At 51.1% G+C, this 22,727-nt stretch overlaps 2 protein-coding genes across 3 annotated transcripts; both read right to left on the reverse strand.

Annotated features, from left to right (window-relative positions):
• Positions 1 to 4,403: 4,403 nt before the first annotated feature.
• On the reverse strand, positions 4,404 to 11,612 carry TMEM221 (transmembrane protein 221). Of its 2 annotated transcripts, XM_034657238.1 has the most exons (4): positions 11,125 to 11,612; positions 8,853 to 8,938; positions 6,245 to 6,475; positions 4,404 to 5,597 (listed from the first exon to the last, which is right to left on the reverse strand). In XM_034657238.1, the coding sequence occupies exons 1-4, from the start codon at positions 11,442 to 11,444 to the stop codon at positions 5,536 to 5,538; spliced, it is 699 nt and encodes a 232-aa protein (XP_034513129.1). In that variant the 5' UTR covers positions 11,445 to 11,612; the 3' UTR covers positions 4,404 to 5,535. The 2 variants fall into 2 exon arrangements, with proteins under 2 accessions (XP_034513129.1, XP_034513128.1); XM_034657237.1 differs by lacking the exon at positions 4,404 to 5,597 and having other exon boundaries at positions 5,819 to 6,475.
• Positions 11,613 to 13,199: 1,587 nt separating this feature from the next.
• NXNL1 (nucleoredoxin like 1) lies at positions 13,200 to 16,176 on the reverse strand. Its single transcript, XM_019798101.2, has 2 exons — positions 15,851 to 16,176; positions 13,200 to 13,536 (listed from the first exon to the last, which is right to left on the reverse strand). Exons 1-2 carry the CDS (start codon positions 16,174 to 16,176, stop codon positions 13,200 to 13,202), a joined length of 663 nt encoding a protein of 220 aa, XP_019653660.2.
• Between the last annotated feature and the right edge of the window lie 6,551 nt (positions 16,177 to 22,727).

Raw genomic sequence — 22,727 nt, forward strand, 5'->3', positions numbered from 1 at the left:
CGGGAAGTGTGGGAGAGTCACCTTGGAGCCCACCCACCCACCCGACTTGGGCCACATCAATCCTGACTGCCATGGCTGAGATTACGCCATCCTGGGCTACAGAGGAGGGAGCCAAAGCTTTATCCTTCTTTCCTTTGGCTTGCTCCCACCTGAGACAGGTGTCACAGGGCGAGATGAGGTCCCAGCTCCACTGCTCACTTGCTGATGACTCTGAGCAGTGACTTAACCTCTCTATACCTCAGTTTCTTCTTCTTTACAATGGGAATCTCTATGCGCCTTACCTCAGTGCAGCTTCGAGGGAGAATGCGCGCGTCCCTCGACTGCTCTACTGACTTGCAGAAACACTTTCCGGCTCTGAAAGGCCTTGCCAGCTGAACGGTTTCTGGAGTGCAAAGTCCGAGCAGGTGCATGGGGATGCAAACCCCAGTGGTTCCTGCCAGTGCAAAATCCACGCTTCCTGTATTCAAATGTTGCTGAGCCCAGCTGTGGCCCCTATTGCACTCTCCACCCCTAGGTCAGAGCACCCACCTGGGCCAGATTCAAGCATCCCCTTGCCACCCCCCTTCAAGCCCCTACAGCTACTGGGTTCTACTTCATCATTCGTTCTGCCCGCTCTCGAACGTGATAGAAGTGTAATGCCCTAGCGAGTTCTCTTCTGAGTCTGGCTAATTCTGTTCAATATTATGTCCGTGACATTTCTCTAGGCTGTTGCCTGTATGAGTAATTCCTTCTTTTTAATTTCTGAGTCCATTGCATGGATGTACCAATCTGTTCACCTGTTGATAAATGTCTGGGTTGTCTCCCGTCCATGAGCAAAACTACCCTGAGTTCTCTTGTACGTGTCTTTTTTTTTTTGGTCTTGTACATGTCTTTTGAGGAACATGCACTCGTTCCTGTTGTGTAAATGCCCCGAGTGGAGATTGTGGGTGGTAGGTGAGGCCTATGTTCAGCTTTCGCAGATACAGCTGAGCAGATTTCCAAGACTGTTGTACCAATTTACTCTCCCGCCCACAATGAATGAGAGTTCCAGTGACTCCATGTCTTCACCAACACTCGGCAATGTCAATTGTGTTAATTATGGCCACTTGTCTTGCCAGAGTTTGAACTCCTTAGCTGTTCTGCACACACTTGCTGGTGTAGAGATCCTAGCTGAAAACAGCTGATTTGTGCTGTATGGAAATCACCCCTTTCTCATTTTGCTTATCCACCTGCTCTTTTTATTTGTCTTTGGGCAGAGCCTGAAGCGAACTTATGAGGCATGAGGTAGCTTCTGAGATGGTCCCCAAAGACCCTGGCGTCCTGCTGTTCAGGCCCCTGTAATCCCCTCCCTTGGGTCTGGGCTGGACTTAGCGACTCACTTCTAACCAGCATGGGGTGATGGGGTGTCGCTTCCCTGATTAGGTTCTAAGACAGTGACTTCTGCCTGGTTGCAGACTCCCTTGCTGGCTTTGCGGAAGCATACCAGCTTGTAAAGAGGCCTGTGGGTCATGGAACTGAGGGCAGCCTCTTACCAACAGCCAGAAAGAAACTAGGCCCTCAGTTCCACAGCTTGTAGGGAATTAGGGAACGGACGCCTGCCAACAACCATGAAGTGAGCTTGGAAGCAGATCCCACCCCCCACTGAACCCGGACAGCAGTCTGAAGGGGAAGATTCAGTTGAGCCATGCCCAGATTCCTGACCCACAGAAACTGGCAGATAATAAATGTGTGTTGTTTTGAGTGGCTAACTTTGGGGGATGATTTGTTATGCAGCAAGAGCTAACAGATACAAACACAAAGGATATTGAAGTCGGGAAAGAAAATGTGCTGGATTTTCAGGTGGTATTTATGTGATTCTTGCTCCATTTATCCTAATCAACTCCGTTTTGCATCTCGGGTGGTCTTCTGAGCCTAAGGTCAAATTTGTACTGTACCTATAACTGTCCTGAGATGGAGAGCTCATGAGGTCTTTTCAAAATTATTATTTCACCTAAGATATATACTGAAGTGTGTTCATAAAGTGTTTTCTGGGGTGTGTGTGGGGGGGAATATACCCCTTGTTGTGCTGAGCAATTTCCTTCAAAGTGGCATCTGGCCTTCCATTCTAAATGTCACCAGCACAGAGGACCCCAGCTCCATTCTGCCACTTCCAGTAGATTGTATGTGCAGAACTAAAGAAGAGACACCAGTTGTATCAAGGGGACAACAATGGCGATGCTTGTGTGAGTGAGGCAGGGTATTTGGCCCATGGTGGGCATCCAAAACTCAGTAGCTCTTCTCAACCAGGTGTAGTGTGGTTAAGGGCTTTCAGTATCCCCCACTATGCCTGCTGTTGCAAAAATGCAACACAGCTGGAGCAGATGCTCTCTGTGCCTCACTCCCATTCACCCCCTCCATGTTCATCTCTCCCTGATGAATGTCATTCACAGCAAATACCTCCAACCCTGCCTGGGGCCTCCTTTGGCCACAGGAGTGTGCCCAGCTGGTGCACCGGGAAGACCAGAAGTGTGAGAGGTTAATCGCACTAGAAGCAGCTCTCAGCCAATACCTGATGGGGGTCAGAGGATAAACACCCCAGGCCCCGAGCCCCTGTTTTGGGACCACTTTGCTGTGTGTGCTCTATACTGTCTCCCAGAGGTCTCCAACAGCATGGAGCCCCCATTGCCCATGGTACTGTCTACTCATTGGTGTCCCTGAAGGGCTCTGGGGCTTCCTGGGGTAACCTCCCACATCAACAAACCACATCCCCCAAATTGTCTCAAGGTCTTTTTCTGATGATCCCAATCCAAGGCAACATCTTTGAGAGATATTGTCCACTCTCCAATCACACCAGGATGCCCACAGCTGCCGGTTTTTGCATGGCCCATGGAATTAATGGAGACATTGATATCCTTTCTGATTTGGTCCTCATAGCTGTGTTTGGTGGACTGGAAGAGGTTATCTTACTTTATAAAGGAAACTAAAGTGGCAGGTCGCATGACTGTTCCCTGAGCCAGGTCTGTCCCAGCTCCTGGAGGACACAGAGTGACCTGAGCATTTGGCTCCAGCCCCAGGACCAGCCTCGTCCCCTCTCACCTGATTCTGGCTGAGATATGAGGGCGCTTGGCACCCCTTCCAGAGCAGAGCTGGCAAGACAGGGGAGGGGGGCAGGTTTCGGCCAGGCTATGGGCAGCACTCCCAGCCGGACTTCCAAGCTGGAACTCTGCATGGTTTTCAGGGCTCCTGTTCTGGGCCCCAGGGGGATGAGCAGGGGTCAGACGTGGATAAGGCTAGCGAGCTCGAGGGGCGCAACATTTAAGGAGCTCACTTTTGTTCAAGGGCCCACCTGCACCTGCAGGAGCCTGAGAGTGAGAGCCTCCTTCAATTTATCTTGATTGAGGTGAAATTCACATAACACAGAATTCACCATTTTAAAGTGCACAATTCAGTAGCATTTATGCACTGACAATGTTGTGCAAACATTACTCCTGTCTAGTTCCAGAACATTTCTATCACCCGGAAAGGAAACCCTGTCCTCATGAGCAATCACTCCCCATCCCACTCCCCCAGCCCCTGGCCCCTGATAACCTGCTTCATCTCTATGGATCTGCCTGTTCTGGAAGTGGAATCACACACTATGTGGCCCTTTTGTGTGTGACTTCTTTCACTCGTCATGATGTCTTTGAGTTTCATCCATATGTAGTGTGGGTCAGTGCTTTGTCCCTTTTCATGGCTGAATAATATTCCATTGTGTAGCTTGATCACATTTTTTATCCCCTTATCTGTTGATGGACATTTGGGTTGTTCCACCTTTTGGCAGTTATGACTAGTGCTGCATGAACATGCTTGTAGAAGAATTTGTTTGAATATCTGTTTTCAATTCTTTAAGGTCTCCAATTTTGCACCTGTACCCTAGTCCTAGCCCTGGGGATGAGGCTGAGGGGTCCAGCTTCCGGTTCCCCGGACCAGTCCAGGAGATGAGGTGCTGCTTGCTGGCAGACAGACATAGTCCTTCCTCCTTGTTCTCCTCTCCCACACCCCAGAGTCCCAGGGACCTGCCCTGTTCCAGGGGATTCTCAGAAATGGCAATTCCCAGGGTTTCTCAGGCGCTTGCTCTGTCTTGGAGCCCTCTGTGATGGGGTAACGAGGTTCCAGCCATCACCACCATGTGGCCTCACTTCCTGGGCCTCAGTTTCCCCATCTGGAAGTGGGGTTTCCCCAAAGATTAACGGAGGCCAGGAAAGTGCCTGGCAAGTGCCTGCAGAACCAGGCATGTGATAAAGATGTGATATACATTTATTTATTTATTTATTTATTTATTTATTTATTTATTTATTTATTTATTTATTTTTAAAGTAAGTTCTACGCCCAAGGTGGAGTTTGAACTCCTGACCCTGAAATCAAGAGTCACACGCTTGACCAATTGAGCTAGCCAGGTGCTCCGACATTTATTCTTATTTGATCTTTTTCATTGATGTTTATTATGCTCCCCGAGAACCCATGCTTACTGGGTGCCCCATGTGTCAGGAGCCATGTGGTTCGTTCATGTGTTCTCTCTTCACTCCACTGCACTAGCAAGAAGGTCTGTGCAGCTTCCCGGGGACTCTGGGAGGAGGCAGCTGGAGTCAGAGTGGGTGGGCCATTCGGGTCTGGGTGTATCAGGTCAGCGGGGTCCCTGCCAAGGTCAGACTTGGGGGACCAGCCCCCGCCCCTGCTGAGCGCTGTCACCTCTCTGTCCGTTGGAAAGGGTCCTAGGGGGGCTTTAAGCCACTTTGTGGCCGAGCCGTCTCCTGTCCCTGGGCCTCAGAGTCTCTGTGTGGCCCAGGAAGGGACAGGCTGGGAGAATTCTGGAGACATCTGTCCATTTGGAGTGAGGGTGGAGGCCAGGCATCCCCACTCCCAGTGAAATTGATATGCATGAAGATTTGTGGGACATGGGTCCCCAACTAGGGTCTACAAGGAGCATACCCTTGTCCCCCACTTCTGCCTCCCCACCCCACTCCTCTCACCCCATCCATTATCCTGGGCCTGGGCTTGACCACACAGCATGTTTGGAAGTGGTTCAACTGACAAAGGAGATAGCGAGGGTTAGAGTTTATTTGAGGGTCGTGCGGGATGGGAGTAGGGCCAGGGCCTCTGGAGATCCCGAGGGCTTTGAGTTATCTACTCTAAGCCTTGGCAGTTTCATGAGCCCCAGAAAGTGGCCATTAACCCACCTTTTCCTGTGACCAGGGGCCCCGACTGGCGACAGCACAGGCTGACACGCATTGAGGACCTCCTGTGCACAGGCACCTGGTAGGCTTACACCGAGTCTCACAGGAGCCCTAGGAGGGGGAACTGCTTCTGTCCCATTTTATAGACAAGGAAATTGAGATGCAGAGCAGTGAAGACCCCAGCCAGGGGCTCACAGCCAGAAGGCTGGGTCCAGCCCTGGGTGCACCTGTGGCTCTGGGCTGCTCTGAGCTCAGCACACAGATTTCAAATGCTCACAGCCCAGAAGAAGTCGCAGAGTCTGAGACTTGCACTGTCAGCAGCATGGGGGTTACAGAACCCTGGTTGGAATCCTGACTCTGATGCTCAGTACTGGCCACGGGACTCCTGGTGAGTCACTGCCTCTCTCTGGACCTCGGTTTCCTCATCTGTAAAACGGATGAAGACATTTAGAGAACCACTGTTTAAGCCCAACCCTCCCCTCATGCCTTTAACATCTGGAAAGCTACACTTCCCAGCCTCCCCTGCCCAGAGATGTGGACATGTGACTCTGTTCTCGCAGTGAGATATAAGCAGGAGGGTCCCACGGCCTCCCAGGAAGATTTCCAGAAGATGCTGCCCTCCTCCCCCCCCACCCCAGCCTCTGCCTTTCCCTCTGAGAGGAGGCGAAAGCTGGAGCCCTGGCAGCCAATTTGTGCCATGAAGCCACCTTGAGGACACAAGCCAGGGATGCTGAGAAATCAAGTCATACTGCTACTGTGGCTGAGCCTGGACTTATCTTTACAGAGTCCTCTTCCTGCTGTCTGACACCAGATCTCTATGCCAGATCTCTGGGTTCACACCAGTGTGGAGTCCTTCCCTGAGCCCCCTGGCCGGTGGCCCAGCATGCTGCGCATCTCGTGGGTGACCCCTTCCCGGTGCCCCCTGCCAGCCAACAGTGTCCGGTGCATGCGGGATAAAGGCAGGCTGCTATCCCGGCCTCCCCCCATGGCTGCAGGTGCTGTAGCAGTGACCATGGGTCTGAGGGGGTCCCCAGGTTCTGGGAAGGATGAATAGGGGGTCTGGTGGTGGGTACCCTGCTGGGGCTCAGCCCCGGGGCTGGCCTTGGAGACTTCAGCATGGCGGACAGGGTCGTCTTCAAAGTGCGGTGGGGATAGTTCATGGAGGCCACGGCGGGTGGCCTGGGCAGCTCGGAGCAGAGTGTGGGTCAGCACCGCCACCAGGACCAGAGCACCCACTCCAAGGATGGAGGCGGCTGCTGCACCTGTCTCGATCTCAAAGAGCAGCAGGGCATAGATGGACAGTGCTGGGGAAAGAAATGGCTCTCATTTACTTGGTCCACAAACGTTTGCTCCCCAAGCCCTGGGGGAACTCCCCCAAACAGAAGGCGGTCACAGAAACTCGTACGTGATAGGCACATAGCTTAACTGTCTAATCCTCTCACACCATCATCACAGCGTTTTACCGTAAAGTGGTAAATTTTATGTTATGCATACATGACGACAACTAAAACAACCTGGATCTCAGGCTTCCCGAATCCCGTGATTAACTTTCAGTGAATCACAGCCCCTCTCTGGCCTCCGTTTGCTGGTCTGAGCAGGATGGTTGGTGACCTGACCCTGAGGACCGATCTGTACTGGTTTTCTGTTGACTTGCCCAGCGCCCCGTAGGCACCATTCTTTTTGACGAGGACTGTCTTGTGCATTGTAAGATATCTAGCAGTTTCTACCCACTAGGGGCAGTAGCATTCTCCCCCTTCCCTGTCATGACAACCAAAAATGTCTCCAAATATTGCCAAATGTCCCCTGGATCAGCAGCATCTTTTCCCATCAAGAACCACCGGTCCAGTCCCTACCCTCACCCTGATCGCTAATGTGGGGGCAGTGACCCACCTCTCTGACGTCATTGATGTGTACGGTACTAGGCTTGGCCAATCAGAGCATTGTTTCCCCTGGTTGTAGTGATTGGTGCAAGGCTATCACATGACCCAAGCCCAGCCAATCAGAGCCAGACCTGGGACTTTGGACTGGGCTATGGGTAGGGAGGGATTTTCTTACTGCAGCAGCAGGGGAATTGGTCGAGGAGAAACCCAGAGTGGGATGGAAGCCTTCTTGGCACTTTGCCGGCTGTTTTTATGCTTTCTCTGGCTCTGTACTCTTGCTTTTAAGATGCCACACTGCATCATGTTTGACATATTAAAGTGTGGTCGAGGACTTTTTTTGCTCTAAACGCTTTTGAAAGGTTTTTTAATTATTCTTTTGGCGCTGGCTAGCAACGAATGGATGATTGGATGATTGGCTGGATGTGCTCGGGAATTCTTGCTGAGTGAGGTCATCTAACCTCAAAAGGAATCTAAATGGGAGCTGAACAAGTTCTTAATTTAACACTTAATGAGGCTGACATAGTTACCTTTTTTTTTTCTTTGTGAGTTTTCTTGTGTATTAGAATGATAATATCTTATTCTCCTAGTCTCCAACATTTTTTTTTTTTTTTTTTTTTGCCAGCCTGGGTAAAGGCTCAAGGTTGTAGGCATTGTGTTGAAAGCGCTTACAGATACAGGCATCTTTCTCAGGGGATAGCCGGTGAAGAGGTGAAGCAAGAGGCATTTCTGATTACCTTGTCGAGCCCCTAGATCCAGCTGCACCTGAGGCCAACCACCCCCGATCTTGACAGATACATACATCACCTCATCCACTCTCTTTTAAAAAACAAAACAAAAAAACCCCTCACAGCTGGAGCATTTTATTAAGTCAAACAGCAAAAGTTATGCAGAGTTCCCAGCACTTTATATACCCACATATGTACCCTTCTATTCCCAGAATGAACCCTAGGCTCACATTTCACAAATAAATAATTTCAATATATCTTCTAAACTTCTATTTTTCTGTTGTAGGAATGGGAGGAAAAAAAGACAGCAATAGCAAACCCCTTGTTTTTAAATTCATCTGAATATTTTGGTGCCGGTGGTCTATGTATGATTCTGCCCTGAGTCTGCAGCACCATTAACACATTTTTTCAAGATTAGAACAAAATATAAGGTGTGAGGAGTCTCTTTAAAGAAACTTGATGATTTGGTTCCTTTACCGGCAAGTGTGGGTGAGAGAACGTTGATCTAAGAAAAGTTATTACAAATCAGGGAAGGAAACACCGGAGGTTGTGTCCTTCTGGAACCCACTTGATTGGTTTTTGTTCTGATTCATGTTTTGGGGATTTACTACTTCATTTCTGGTTTATAAAGCATTTTTTTTAACCTAAGCCATTCTTGACGTGGAGGTTCTGATATTTGTAACCACACAGCTTTTCAGTGAGGCCAACCTGTGAAGCACTATCTCCAGAAAACCACCAAGGACATGACAATTTTGTTCAAACCAAATGTAGGAAGCTGAAGAATCAAAAATATTCTGAAGATCACTGGGGTCGGATGCCATTCATGGGCTTTCATGGGGATTAACTCAGAATCCCCTCAGCAATTCTAGAAGGCAGGGAAGTGTACATCCCCACTGTACCGCTGAGGAAACTGGGACACAAAGGGAATCTGCCCCAGGTCCCAAAGCAAGAAAGTGTCAGAGCTGGGAGTCGAACATGGGCAGACTGGCTCTGGAGCTGACTTCAGTTATGGGGCCATACCCCTGGCCACCCCAGCCCAGGGCTCTACACCCCAAATTCCATCCCCCAGCACGCACCTGCTAAGTAGACAGAGACCCCACAGCAGAAAAGGCCAAGGGCCACGTGTCTGAGGAGGCGGCAGTCATGGAGAAACCAGTCAGACCTGGGGGTGGGGGGGATGAAGAAAATGGGCTCAGGGGGTGGAGCTGGTGAGGGAAGGCCAGGGAGGAGAGGGAGGGAGAGTGGCCCAGCTTTGGGGGACCTGAGGTCTATGTGAGGACCCAACCATCCATCCATCCATCCATCCATCCATCCATCCATCCATCCATGTCTCTATCTATCTGCACACTCTTCCATCCTTGTGGATGGTGTAACTACCATTTACCATCTACCCATCCCCATGGATTATCCAACCATAAAGCCATCCATCCATTTAACCAGGCCCTATTAATCCACCCAACCACTTATTTAAACAGCTACCATCCATCCATCCATCCATCCATTTGCCATTCACCACCCATCTACCCATCCATCCATCCATCCATCCATCCATCCATCCATTTGCCATTCACCACCCATCTACCCACCCATCCATCCATTCATCCTTCACCCATCGTCCATCTCCCATTCACCATCCATCGATCCAACCAGCTCTCCATCTGTCCATTCATCCATCCCTCATTCACCACTCATCCATCCACCGTCCTTTCCCCCTCTCCTATGACCCATCCATATACATCAGTCCCCTTGAACATCCAACACTCATGAAGCAGCTATTACACACAGACACTTGCTAGACACCTGACTTCCATTATTTCACAGACCATAAGCTTATTTGGGAAATGAAGAAACCAGGGGTGACTTGTTATCAGAGATGATAGAAAAGGAGATTCCCAAGAGCTGAGACTGATTGAGGACTTAGTTTTGAGCCTGGCACCATGCCAAGTGCTCCTCTCCCTCCCCCACTCTTGGAGGCTTAGAAAACAGAGGCTCTGAGAGCTTCCATAATCACTCACTTCCCACTGGTACAAATGAAGTGGCCTCCTCCCTGGTCTCCCCACCACCTACCCTCCTGGCCCCTTTCTTTCCACAGCGACTGAAGGGGGTTATTCCAGACTGAAGTCAGATCATGCCCCTCCTTTCTCACAACTGTCTCAGGCAGAGTAAGCCCCGAAGTCTCCACCACAGCACAAGAAGCCCTACACGGTCCAGTTCCTGATTTCCCTGTCCTTATCTCCCTCATGTCTCCCTCCAGCCACCCCAATCACCTCGACCTCCCTCTAACACCCTAGGCTCATTCCTGCCCCAGGGCCTTTGCACGTGGTGTTCCCCTTCCTGGATCACAGTCCTCTAGAGCTTCTGCCTCCTTTCCTCCTTCAAGTCTCCACTCAAGCTTCCACTGATGGTCCCATCTCAAACCCCACCCTGTCCTCTTCTGTGGCATCACCCCATTTTCTTCCTTTCCCAGCATTTATCCTACTTGAGGTTATTGTCTTGTCTCTATTGTCTACCCCAGGAGGGCAGGTGTGGATCTGCCTGGTTTCTGCTGTGTCCTCTACTCGTGGTGCTGGGCTCAGTCCCCTGCAGGCACCCAACACATATTTGTTGACTGACACATGAGTGCACTTCAGCACCCCTGAGCTGTGGAATGGGTAGTACACACTTTAGGTGGGATCTACTCCGGTGGTCAAAGCTGCCATCGGTTCAAATCCATGGAATCCTGGAGCCTGATTCTGGCTCCCCTCCCCCAGCATCCTGGAAGGAAACACTGGGAAGTTTCCTCTCTGCATTCCCTGCCCCCTCACACCTGCCTCCCTGGTGCCCATGTTCCTGAGCCAGGTGCCTGAGGAAGGAACCCCACCCAGGGCCAGAGCACTGGCTCTGGCTCTACCAGAAGCAAGTTCAAATCTCTTCCACCCTCTTCCAAACCCGGCAGCCTCGAGAGATCAGCCTCCCCCGTGGGAGGCGCAGTTACAAAGGGAGGTAGCAACCCCAGCCGCGCAGGGGCAGGGGTCTCGGGCTTTCACTGGTCTAGTCCACAGATCGCGAGAAGCACGCAGAGCTTAGGGTTCCCTCAATGACAAGCGCCATCAACACCGGGGCCAGCCCACCCTGGGTCTCTCTGACCGCAGTTCCACCTCTGTAAAATGGGGGGCGCAGCAGTCGGAGGGAGGGAGAGATGATAGAGGGAGTGAGGAATGGAGAGAGGGGAGGAAGGGAGGATGGGATAGAAGAAAGGAGGAGGGAAGGAGGAAGCTCTCCCCCAACCTGAGGCCCTGAGAGGGGCTGCGGCTCGCCTGAGCTCTCCCAGTCCCCAGCCGGGCTTCGGGGCGGAGGGACCTGTCCTACCTGCCGGGGCCGGGCCCCCTCGCCAGCTCGGCGCCCAGGTGGCCGCAGAGGACGGCGAGCAGAAGGCAGGTGAGGCCCAACACCAGGGCGAGCGCGGCGAGCGCGGCGGCCAGCGGCAGCAGCGCCCCAGCCGCGTCCTCGGGCATCCCGGGGCCGGCGCCCAGTTCCGGGCCGAGCCCGTCGGCGCGCAGTCCCCGCAGCTCTGCACGGCCAGCCTGCAGCTGGAACAGCAGCTGCGCTCCCAGCGCCGCCAGCACGGCCGCCGGGATGCCCAGCAGGGTCATCGCGGCCAGTACCCGGCCGCCGTACGACCGGGCCATGACGGGGGTCTGCGGGCCGGGGTGGCGGGAAGCGGTCGAGGGATAAAAGAGATTTTAACTGGGCAGGGGAATTGGGCAGGCGTCCAAGGGCCCCCAGGAGTTCCGAAGGGGGCGGGACCGCAAGGGGTATCTGAAAGTTGGGGGGCCGTAGAGGGATTGGTGTGCGGATCGCGGTGGGGATGAGGAAGCTCCGCGAAAACTTGGGACAAAGTGTTTTCTCCTCCCTCCGGGGACCCTGAGGGCGCCCCCTCCCGGCCTCCAGGTCCTGGCCGGGCGGGGCCGGCGCGGGGCGGGGCAAAGAAGGGACGGAGGCGGCCTCAAGAGCCAAAAGGGCTTGGTGGCCGGATCCAGGGAGCCCCACAAGCCCCTAAACTCATTAAAGCGACCCCTACAACCACCCACTGCCCTACGCACCCATTTCATTGTTAAAAAAAAAAAAAGGAAGATTGAACGAATTTCTAGACAATTCACTCTGATATTTGGTCTCTTACCTGTGGACCTTGCAGTTGGCTGCGATTTCCCCACGGCTCAGCCTTCTTCCAAAGCTATGCAGGAATGTCGCTCCTGAGCGAGGACCTTTTGGGGGCCCCGCTTAAGCAGGCACTCCTGTCTTTTGCTGTTGGGCTTTGTTCTTTCCATGACCCGTTTTTTGTTATTATTTATTTATTTTTAATTTTAAACATTGAGGTGAGATTTACAAGACATAACCCATTCTGAAGTGAACAATTCAGTGGCATTTAGTACATACACAGTGTTGCGCAAACAGCATGTCTGTCTAGTTCCCAAACATTTTCATCATCCCCAAAGGAGACCCCATTCCCCATTAGCAGCCATTCCCCACGCCCCCTCCCGCAGCCCTGGCAACCACTGATTTGTTTTCTGTCTCCGGATCTGCCTGTTCTGGACATTTTATATAAATGGAGCCAGACACTATGTGACTCTCTGTGTCCAGTTTCTTTCACTGAGCCTAATGTTTTTGGGGTTCATCCATGGTGTACCGTGTAAGAGCTCTTTATTCCTTTTAACGGCTGAATAGCATTCCACTGGATGGCTGGACCACATTTGGTTTATGCATTTGTCTGTTGAGGGGCATTTGGGTTTTTTCCACCTTTTAGCTGTTGTGAATAGTGCTGCCGTGAACACGTACACACAGTTATTTGTATTGTATTGTATATGAGTCCCTATTTCTTTTGGGTTTATAACCTAGGAGTGGAATTGCAGGTAATTATGGTCATTATCTATTTAACTTCTCGAGGAACCCCAGCAACTGCACCCTTTTGCCTTCCCCCCAGCAATGCTGGAGGGTTCCTCGTTCTTCATTTCCCTGCTGACACTTATTATGTGCTGGGTTTTGATTATAGACATGCTACCGGCTGTGAAGTGGGATCTCACCGGACTTTTGCTTTGCATTTCCCTAATGACACCGAACATCTTTTCTAATGACGCCGAACATCTTTTCGTGTGCTTGTTGGTCGTTTATGTATCTTCTTTGGAGAAATGCCTCTTCAGGTCCTTTGCTTAGTTTTGAATGGGATTGCCTGTCTTCTTGTCCCGCCCATGCCCACCCCGCAGCGCTCTGCACCTCCTGATGCCCGGCTGGTTAGTCCGAGGCCCCCCTGCTGGGGGGTGGCGCTGCTCCCGGACGCCAGGATGTCTACCCCCAGGGTCCACGGCTGTGTCCCCTTAGTGTCTGCGGCGGCACTCTTCCGGAGGTTGCAGTCCACAGAGTCCCCACGCGCGTCCTTTCCGCAGGGCTCAGAACAGCTCCCCGGCACCGCCCTCCGCCCCGCCCTCTCCCTCCCCCTCCGGCGGGCTCCCGCTCCCCGGGCCGCGTTTGCCCCGAGCCGCCGGGTCCACGCGGTACTTGCAGCGGCGGAGTGGCTCGGTGAGGCTCCGCGGCGCGGGGTCGTCCAGGTCCTCGGGCTGCAGGAAGCTGCGGTCCAGCAGCTCCGCTGCCTCCTGCCAATTGGCGAAGCAGGCGGGGCCCAGGCGCCGGATCTCGTCGGTGGCGTCGCGGGTGAGCACGTCCCCGCCCGGTTTGAGCACCACGACGGCCGGCAGGCGCTTCACGGAGAACCGGCGCCCGAGGTCCCTGCGGGGTCGGGAGGGGTAGTCCAGTCCCAAGCCGATCCCAGATCCCGAGCCGGGGAGCCACATATCCCTCCTCCCAGGACTTACTGAGCGCTTCGGTGTGCGCTCTGGGTGCTCAGGGACCAGGCCAAGCCGCAGTGGCCTCTACGCTGTGTCTCCAATACTTAAGACATGCTACCGCCTCTTATTATATTATATTATATTATATTATATTATATTATATTATATTATAATTACAACATGCACCATGAGGGACATACATATACTAAAGACGTATACTGGAGCGCCTGGGTGGCTCAGTCGGTTAAGCTCCTGCCTTCTGCTCAGGTCGTGATCCCAGGGTCCTGGGATCAAGCCCCAAATAGGGCTTTCTGCTCAGTGGGGAGCCTGTTTCTCCCTCTCCCCCTGCCTGCCGCTCTGCCTGCTTGTGATCCCTCTCTCTGTCAAATAAATACATAAAATCTTTAAAAAAAATAAAAACGAATACTAAAAAAATATTCATTGTTGATGCAAAATTTGTTTTTAACTGGGCATCCTGTGTTTTATCTGGGAACCGTGTGCGTGTGTGTGCGTGTGTGTGTGTGTGTAGGGTGGGGAATCACTCTATCCAACACCAAGCCTAGCCCAAGTGAAGGCTTTGTTGAGGGGACCCTGCCTCAAACGAGGTCAGCAGGTCCGAGTTCGGCTATGACGCCCTCACAGCAGGCACTTCTGCCCTGGGAAGGGAAATGTTGCCAGTTTTCCAGAAAGATCCCCCTCAGCTGCAGGGAGGGTAGAAGGAGTGAGCCAGTGTCCAGACTCTGATAATGTTGGTTGCAGGGATGAAGGTCTCTAGAAACTTTCAACTTGTGGAACAAAATTATTGCAATCAGTAAAGTGTCAGAAAGACTTGCCGATGGCTCCGTGCAAACTCCCCGTGTGTGTAGATGGAGCAAATATGGCAAGCTGTTAACGACTGCTGTGGGCTTCATTGCATGCCTATGGGATCTTGGAAATTTTTCATAATAAAAAGTTGGAGTTTAAAAAGAAGGAAAACCTGGGGCGCCTGGCTGGCTCAGTCGGAGGAAGGTGTGACTCTTGATCTCAGGGTTTTGAGTTCGAGCCCCATGCTGGGTGGAGAGATGACTTAAAAATATGGGGCGCCTGGGTGGCACAGCGGTTGGGCGTCTGCCTTCGGCTCAGGGCGTGATTCTGGTGTTGTGGGATCGAGCCCCACATCAGGCTCCTCTGCTGTGAGCCTGCTTCTTCCTCTCCCACTCCCCCTGCTTGTGTCCTCTCTCGCTGGCTGTCTCTATCTCTGTCAAATAAATAAATAAAATCTTTAAAAAAAATAAAAAATAAAATCTTTAGGGGCACCTGGGTGGCGCAGTCGTCAAGCGTCTGCCTTCGGCTCAGGGGTTGATGCCAGCATTCTGGGATCGAGCCCCACATCAGGCTCCTCCACTATGAGCCTGCTTCTTCCTCTCCCACTCCCCCTGCTTGTGTTCCCTCTCTCTCTGGCTGTCTCTATCTCTGTCAAATAAATAAATAAAATATTTAAAAAAATAAAAATAAAATCTTTAAAAATTTTTAAAAAATGAAATAAAAAGAAGGGACGCCTTACTGCAGAAAAAGGGAAGGTTCTAAGATAGCCACAAGCTGTAACACTGTTTATTGGGCAGTTGGGTGCAGAGCTTGAATCCACCCACCTCTCTCTCAGCTCTGAGGCCCTCCTCCCTGGCTCCCAGATACTCTGAGGATCCCATCCACTCCCGTTAAGATGGGAGTTTGTGGTGCTCCTCCGCACGATGACTGCAGACCTCTCCTGTCTGTAATTCCTTACAGTTCCCTGAACTGGCTCTTCTTTCTCTGAAGGCCTCCCATCCTTTATCTGTGCTGGGCCCTCTGCCTGGAAACCCTTCCCTCTCCTCACTCTTTCCTATCCCCCCTGGCCTTGGGGTCTCTCTTTAAAGCCACTTCCTTAGGGAAGCATCCCCTGACTCCAAACCTCAGCAAGGTCTCCCCATTATGTTTCCACATGGCATCCTCCTTTTGTCCTCTGGACCACTACTGCAGTTTCTTATTATATATTTATTTGAGTCTTTGTGTCACGTCTGTCTCCCAAACTAATTTGTAAGCTCCTCAGAAGCTAAAGAGAAATGGGCATTTGCACCCCCCTTGGTTACCCCCTTCCCCCCCTTCTGGGTACAGACTGGCACACAGGAAATGCTCATCAATTCCAGATGTAACAGAGGCAACAATAAACAAACACTTCACTTTCAACAGAAATAGCTCCTCCTCCAGGAAGCCCTCCCTGACCTCTTCTCCCACCTCACCTCCTCAGGTCATCCTCAAAGGGCAGGAAGAGCCACTTCTTCGGCATATCCTTGAGGAACAGATCCTGCTGCTTCTCTGTGGGGTCCTGGGACACGTACACCAGAGCCAGCTGGGCTGCCCGCAGCACGTAGAACTCATCTGTGAGCTTCACGAAGAAGTCCCTGAGGATAGGCGCGAAGGCTTGGCACTGCGGGCAGGACCCGGAGCCAAAGAAGAGCAGCACTAGCCGGTTCTCCAGCCTGCGGCTGAGCTCAGCCTCCGTGTCCAGCTCATCCTGGTCACTGTTGTTTCGAATCAGGACGCGACCGGAGAACAGGGAGGCCATGGCAGTCCTGGCTGGGAGCTGGGGACACGGAGGAGGGACTATGTGTTGCCCTGGGCCTGCTGGCTGGCTGCTGGTCCAGGATTAGGTATCTTTAGGAGGCCGGTTTAGGACCTCACTAATCTGCCTAAACCGCGACCTGATTTTGTGCTGCCTCCGAGGGCAGGGGCGGGCTGCCCACGGGCTCCTTCTCTGGAGACAGCTAGAAATCCATTGAGAAAAAGCACAGGATTGCAAAGGAAAACAGTTATCCTGACATCTGGGTGTGAAAATATTTTATTAAGTTGTGACGTAAAATATATGCTCTTTCTCATGAATTGAATGCATTAAGTAAACCTGATTTACCAGGGCTCTAGAAATGATTGTGATTTCTATTATGATAAATGACATTTTGAGGTGTCTGCCTGCAGTGGCCAGGATGTGATGTGAAATTATCTTTGATTTCCATGGGAGACAAAGTCACAGGGCTGGCTGATACCTGCTTTGATAGGACATGAAAAACATGCTGCATTCCAGTTAGAAGTGTAAAAATTAATAATGGGAAACTTGCTAAAATGGAGGTGGGAGGCCAGGAGGGGGAGCTCTCACCATACCACTCCGTCAATTACAGGAAGACGGGTCAATTTCAGACCTTCAATGGAAGAATCCACAGGAAAGGATGATCCATTCCAGCTCCCAGCAGGAAAAGAGGGACATTGCATCTCCTACAAGAAGTCAACTACCCCTGCACCTCACCCAGTTAATCATCTCCCTGAACGGCTTTTCTCCAATGGACTTTCCTTCAAAACAACCCCTCCCAACTTCCTCCCTTCTCCATAAAATAACGTTCATCTTCTTTGTTGGAACAGCCTGCGGTTTTTGCTATAGTTTGCTTCTCCCAAATCACAATTCTCTACTATTTCCAAACAAAACCCATTTTTTGCTAGTAAACTTGATTTTTAAGGTCAATAGACATTAATGAAAATAAACGTGTGGGGTTTTGTCTCCACCGTCCTGAATGCAGTCGGAACAGCCCACCTTAAGATCCCTTGATGTGTAAGGTTGAAAATCATGGCCACAAGGACTTTGCAGCCCCCTCATCCAGAGTTGGAAAGTAGTTTCCCTTTCCTTGAATCTGGGCTGGCTTCATGAATTGCTTTGACCAGTGGAATGTGGTGCGAGGTATGAGTCTGGAGGATAAGTCTTAGACTCGCTTGCCATTTTCATTCTCTTGGAAGGCTGCCTCCAGATGCCCCATGTAAGGAAGCTGATCTAGCCCAGGGGTTGACAGAGCTTTTCTGTAAAGGGTCAGGTAGTAAATACTTTTGGCTTTGTGGGCCCTAGGGTCTCTTGCAATCTCAAATTCCGCCACTGTCTTGCAAAAGCGGCTCTGGATGATATGTAAATGAATTTATGTGTCTGGGTTTCAATAAAGCTCTACAGACACTGAAGTTTGAATTTCATAGAATTTTGGGGTGTCATGAAATATGAGTCTTTTGATTTTCTTCAACCATTCCAAAATGTAAAAACCATTCTCAGCATCCGGCGAGCCAGATTTGGCCAGTGAGTTGCAGTTTGCCGACCCCTGTTCTAGCCTGTTGGATAAGAGGCCACAGGGAGGTGTTGACCTTAAAATTAAAACAGTCCATTATTTTACCCACAAAAATGGGCTTGTTCAGGAACAGCAGAGAATTGAATTGGGGACAAGCAAACTATGGCAAAAACCATAGGCTTATCCAACAAACAAAGGAGAGGGTTTTATGGAGAAAGAGGAAGTTGGGAGGGGTTGTTTTGAAGGGAAGTCCATTGGGGAGAAGGAGGAGTTCAGGCTGATGATGGTTTCTCATTGGCCAAGTTGCTTGGGTAGTCAATTTCTTTTAGGAGATGCAATGTCCACCGTTTCCTGTTGGGGCTTATGAATAATTCCTTCCTGTTGATTCTTATCTTTAGGGTCTGTAATTGACATTTCTCTCCTGTAAGCGAAGGGAGGCGGTACCGGCAGGAGAGCTCCCCCTTCTGGCCTTCAGCTGCATTTCAGTGATATTTCCCTTCATTAATTTTCACAGAAGTGAACTTGACGCTCACCGGACAGCCAGCACCAACTGCCACACACGTGGTCTTCCAGTCCAGCCACCGGCAGATTGTAGCAGATTGACTGAGCCAGCCGAGTCCAGCAGAGGGACTGCCCAGGCAACCTATGGGGTCCTGAGAAATAGTCGATCCCTGTTGTATGAAGCCACTCCAGTTTGGGTTGATTTGTTACACGGCGATAACTAACTAGTACACCAGATCTAGAGGATTTTTCCAAGCTTAGAAAAACATGAGAGTCTCTAAAAGAAATTTCAAATTGGCTTTAAAGAATAGAAAAGAATGGGGCACCTGGGTGGCTCAGTAGGTTAAGTGTCTGACTCTTGATTTCAGCTCAGGTTATGATCTCGGGGTCATGAGATCAAGCCCTGTGTTGGGGATTCTCTCTCACTTCCTCTTCGTCTGCCCCTCTTGCTCATGCATGTGTGCTCTTACTCTCTCTCTCTCTCTCCAAAAAATAAATAAAAAATAAAAATAAATACAAATAAGAAGGAAATCACAAAATCCTCATTCTCCAGATTTAGTTCATGTTGTCAAGGCTTTGTGGATGGGCTCATTCTTAATGTGTCCTTGTTACATTCTGTTTAGAAACAAGTTCCTGGTCAGATTTTCCTCACCTTACTGGAACCCCAGGAAGTTCACCCTACCAGAACCCCAGGAAGTCTTGTCGTGTTGTGAATACAAGGTGCACTGAGAGCGTAATGATTTCAATAATGGAGAATTCTCCTGTAATCTTTATGAGGTGCCAAACTCCTGTTCTCAGAACAGCCCTAACGGGTTTGTGCGATTTTACTCCATTGTACAGGTGAAGCATAGAACCTCAGAGAAACTGATTTTCGAAGCCAAGTCACCCAGCGAATGATGCATGGGGGACTGCAGAGCCAAGTCCAACTTGACTGGGGCTTTTGTTTATCCCAGCATTTCCAGACTGTGGCACCCTTGACATTTGGGGCTAGATCATTGTTTGTGCCGGGGGCTGTCCTGTGTATTGTAGAGTGCTCAGCTGCACCCCTGGGGCCTTGATCCACTAGATGCCAGGAGTAACCCCCTCTTCCAATTGTGACAATTAAAAATGTCTCCAGACATTGCCCGGTGTCCCCAGGGCGGCAGTTGAGAACTACCGCTCTAACCCTTTTTTCTGTTGTAGTGGGTTGAGTGGCGGGCTCCAAAGAAACATGTCCGAGTCCTAAACCCAGAACCTGTGACTGTGACCTTATTTGGAAACAGGGTCTTTGCGGATGTAATTAAGAATCTCAAGATGAGATCATCCTGGATTACCTAGGTAGGTCCTCAATCCAATGACAAGTGTCCTTATAAGAGACAGAAGAGGAGATACACATGGCAGAAGGCCACGTGGACATGAAGGCAGAGACCGGAATGATGTGGCCATAGCCAAGGAATGCGTGGATACTGCTCTAGAATTTCCCGAGGGACTGTGGCTGTTCATACTCTGATTTCAGACTTTGGGCGCTCCAGAACTGTGAGCGAATAAATTTCTGTTGTGTTAAGACACCTGTTTTGTGGGGGCGCCTGGGTGGCGCAGTCATTAAGCGTCTGCCTTCGGCTCAGGGCGTGATCCCGGCATTCCGGGATCGAGTCCCACATCGGGCTCCTCCGCTAGGAGCCTGCTTCTTCCTCTCCCACTCCCCCTGCCTGTGTTCCCTCTCTCACTGGCTGTCTCTGTCAAATAAATAAATAAAATCTTAAAAAAAAAAAAAGACACCTGTTTTGTGGCACTTTATTATGGCAGCCAGAAGAAACTCACCCCTCCTTATGGCGGTCTCGTGAATTTGGTAGAGAGATTGTTCACTCCCACACGGTGCTCATGTTCTATTTATAGTGAAACCCCAAGCTATAGATCTCGGAGTATTTTCCTTTTAATGTATACTTCTTTTTTCTCCTTCCGGGGAGGTCCTAAGAACTCCCTTTGCTGTGGTCTGCAGCCCCTTGTGGTCACCCTGGGAAGGGAGATGCATGTCTGGCTGTGCCCCTACACCTTAGCATGTGCCTGGCCCATTTGTTCTGCAGATGCAAAGCCCCTCGTCAACCGCGGCGCAGTGGTGATCAAGACATATTTGATGCACGTTGCTCCAGGAGGCGGGCAGTGTCACCCAGAGGGCAACCAAGGTACAGAAGGGAGAGGTGACCTGCCCAAGGCCGCCAGCTGGAGGGTAGAACCTGAGTCGGTCCCCGGGGCCAGGCCTCAGTTTTCATTTCTGTGAAATGGGGATAAGACAGTGCTTCATCTGCAAAACTAGGGACAGTTGTATTTCAGAATTGGGAGTTTTTTGTACCTTAAGAAAGTAATCGAGGGTAAAAGATCTTGTATATTGTGTGATGCCCCTGAGGGGTCTAGGGACAGCCCTTAAGCAAAGGGATGAATAAGGGATAAACAGAGATACAAAGGGGTAATTGACCACTGAAAGCGGACTGAGTCAGTGCTGGGGGAGGTGGTTCCTCTGTCACTGGAAACTGGGTTCTCCTCTTGGTAGGTGTCCGGCTAGAAGACAACCAAGCCAAAGAGTGAGAAGAGGAAGGGCTTTATTTGCCACAAGTAGGGAGACCCCCGAGGATATTTCCCAAAGCAGTGTCCCCTCCCTACCCCATACAAAAAAAAAAAAAAAAATCCGGGGCAGGTTTAAGCTAAGGGTCCATGCATATTCATGAAGGGGCTTGGCAAAGGGAGAGATCGTAGAGAACTGGGGGAAAGTCATCAGTGTTTGAGTGCTCAAAGGGATTTAAACCTTGCAATGACTCAAGACTGTGTGTTGGGTCAACCTTTACTTCTGAAAAACCACCAGGAGTTTTACCCCCAAGTTATGGTCTCCGAGATGGCTGGGCTCTCCCCCGGCCTGGTAGTGGCTGTTAGTTTTCACGTTCTTTTGTTTTTTTAAAATCACTAACTACTGAGGTCTATTTTTCTGCAATTTTTAAAAAAGATTTTATTTATTTGACAGAGAGAGACAGCCAGTGAGAGAGGGAACACAAGCAGGGGGAGTGGGAGAGGAAGAAGCAGACTTCCAGCGGAGAAGCCTGATGTGGGGCTCGACCCCAGAATGCTGGGATCATGCGCTGTGCCAAAGGCAGACACTTAACGACTGCACCACCCAGGCGCCCGTATTTTTCTGCAATTTGAACATATCCCAGGAAGTTCTGCAATGGGAATTGCCAATGTGCTTGGGCAATGAGGGCCTGTCAGGTGATCACAAAGTAGGTGGGAATCTAAAATGACTTCTCGGTGCACCTGGGTGGCTCAGTTGTTAAGCGTCTGCCTTCGGCTCAGGGCATGATCCTGCAGGTCTGGGATCGAGCCCCACGACAGGCTCTCCCGCTGGGAGCCTGCTTCTTTCTCTCCCACTCCTCCTGCTTGTGTTCCCTCTCTCACTGGCTGTCACTCTCTCTGTCAAATGAATAAATAAAATCTTTAAAAAAAATTAAAAAAATCAAAATGACTTCTCTTATGTTAAGAAAGCTATGGTTCGTCTTTCTTTTTCGGGAACCCCTCACCATATCTGCCTACACCTACATCTGGAGTTCTGGCACCACCTGAAGAATAAATCGGGTTTCTAGAGCCTTTTGGATTTGGGGATTTCGGACCGCGGACCCATAAGAGTATCTCCAGGAGCTGCGGGTAGAGTTGGAAGAGTTTGATTGCTGTGGGCACTATTTAGTGAGGTCTCAGTAAACTTGGGAGGATGGAGAAGGTGAGAGGGAAGAAAGGGGGAGGGGAGGAGGAAGGGAGGAGAGGAAGAGAGTGGAAGGGGATGAGGGGGAGGAGGAGGGAAGCCAGGAGGGCAGGGGAGGGGGTAAGAGGAGGGGTTGGGAAGAGGGATAGAGCAGAAGAGAAGGGGAAGGAAGTAGGCGAAGGAGGAGAAAGGGGGAAGCGGAGGAAAGGGGGAGGGGAGGAAGAAAGCTGAAGTGGGGGGGAAGAGAAGGGGAGAGAGGAGAGGGAGGAAGTGGGGAAGAAGGGAGGGATCAGGGTCAGAGGGAGGAGAAGTTTAGGGAAGAAGGAAAGGGGAGGAGGCGAGGGGAGGTGGGAGAGCAAGCCTCCAGCCCACATTTGTGAATGAGTGAATCTCAACTCCAGCCTGTGTGACAGCTCCAGTCCTCAGTTTCTTTACCTGTAAAATGGGGTGAGCACAACAGTGCTACCTGACAGGATAAGAGTGCAGCTGTAGTTACTGGTCACTGCTGACTCTGCTGATCCCAGGCCAAGAAAGTAGCTGATTGGTGGCTGGCTCTGGGCCTGTCCTCCAGATCTGCCTCCTCGCCCCCCATTCCACCCACCCTGGGCAACTACAGGGACCAATGGTAGCATGTGGGAGGGGTGGGAGCCTGCCCAGCCCTGTCCTCCAAATGGTGCTGGAAGTAGGCCCTGGCCACCTCCCAAGGAGAGCGCTGAGAAGGTCGGCCAAAGCAAGGCAGAAAACAAGCTGGGGTGGGGTGGGCAGGGGGGCAGAGGAGGGGGAGCTTGGAGGGAGGGATCC

The sequence above is a fragment of the Ailuropoda melanoleuca genome, chromosome 4 (genome assembly GCF_002007445.2).
Source record: "Ailuropoda melanoleuca isolate Jingjing chromosome 4, ASM200744v2, whole genome shotgun sequence".
Classification (NCBI taxonomy): domain Eukaryota; kingdom Metazoa; phylum Chordata; class Mammalia; order Carnivora; family Ursidae; genus Ailuropoda; species Ailuropoda melanoleuca.

What these genes read in the sequence shown, in the direction of transcription:
- TMEM221 (XM_034657237.1), bottom strand. Translation starts at nt 11,444, where the DNA reads ATGGCCCGGTCGTACGGCGGCCGGGTACTGGCCGCGATGACCCTGCTG. An exon ending in AGGGGGCCCGGCCCCGGCAG is followed by an intron (nt 8,939 to 11,124) that starts GTAGGACAGGTC and finishes CCCCACCCCCAG; the next exon opens with GTCTGACTGGTTTCTCCATG. An exon ending in GGTCTCTGTCTACTTAGCAG is followed by an intron (nt 6,476 to 8,852) that starts GTGCGTGCTGGG and finishes TTCTTTCCCCAG; the next exon opens with CACTGTCCATCTATGCCCTG.
- NXNL1 (XM_019798101.2), bottom strand. Translation starts at nt 16,176, where the DNA reads ATGGCCTCCCTGTTCTCCGGTCGCGTCCTGATTCGAAACAACAGTGAC. An exon ending in TTTGAGGATGACCTGAGGAG is followed by an intron (nt 13,537 to 15,850) that starts GTGAGGTGGGAG and finishes CCGACCCCGCAG; the next exon opens with GGACCTCGGGCGCCGGTTCT.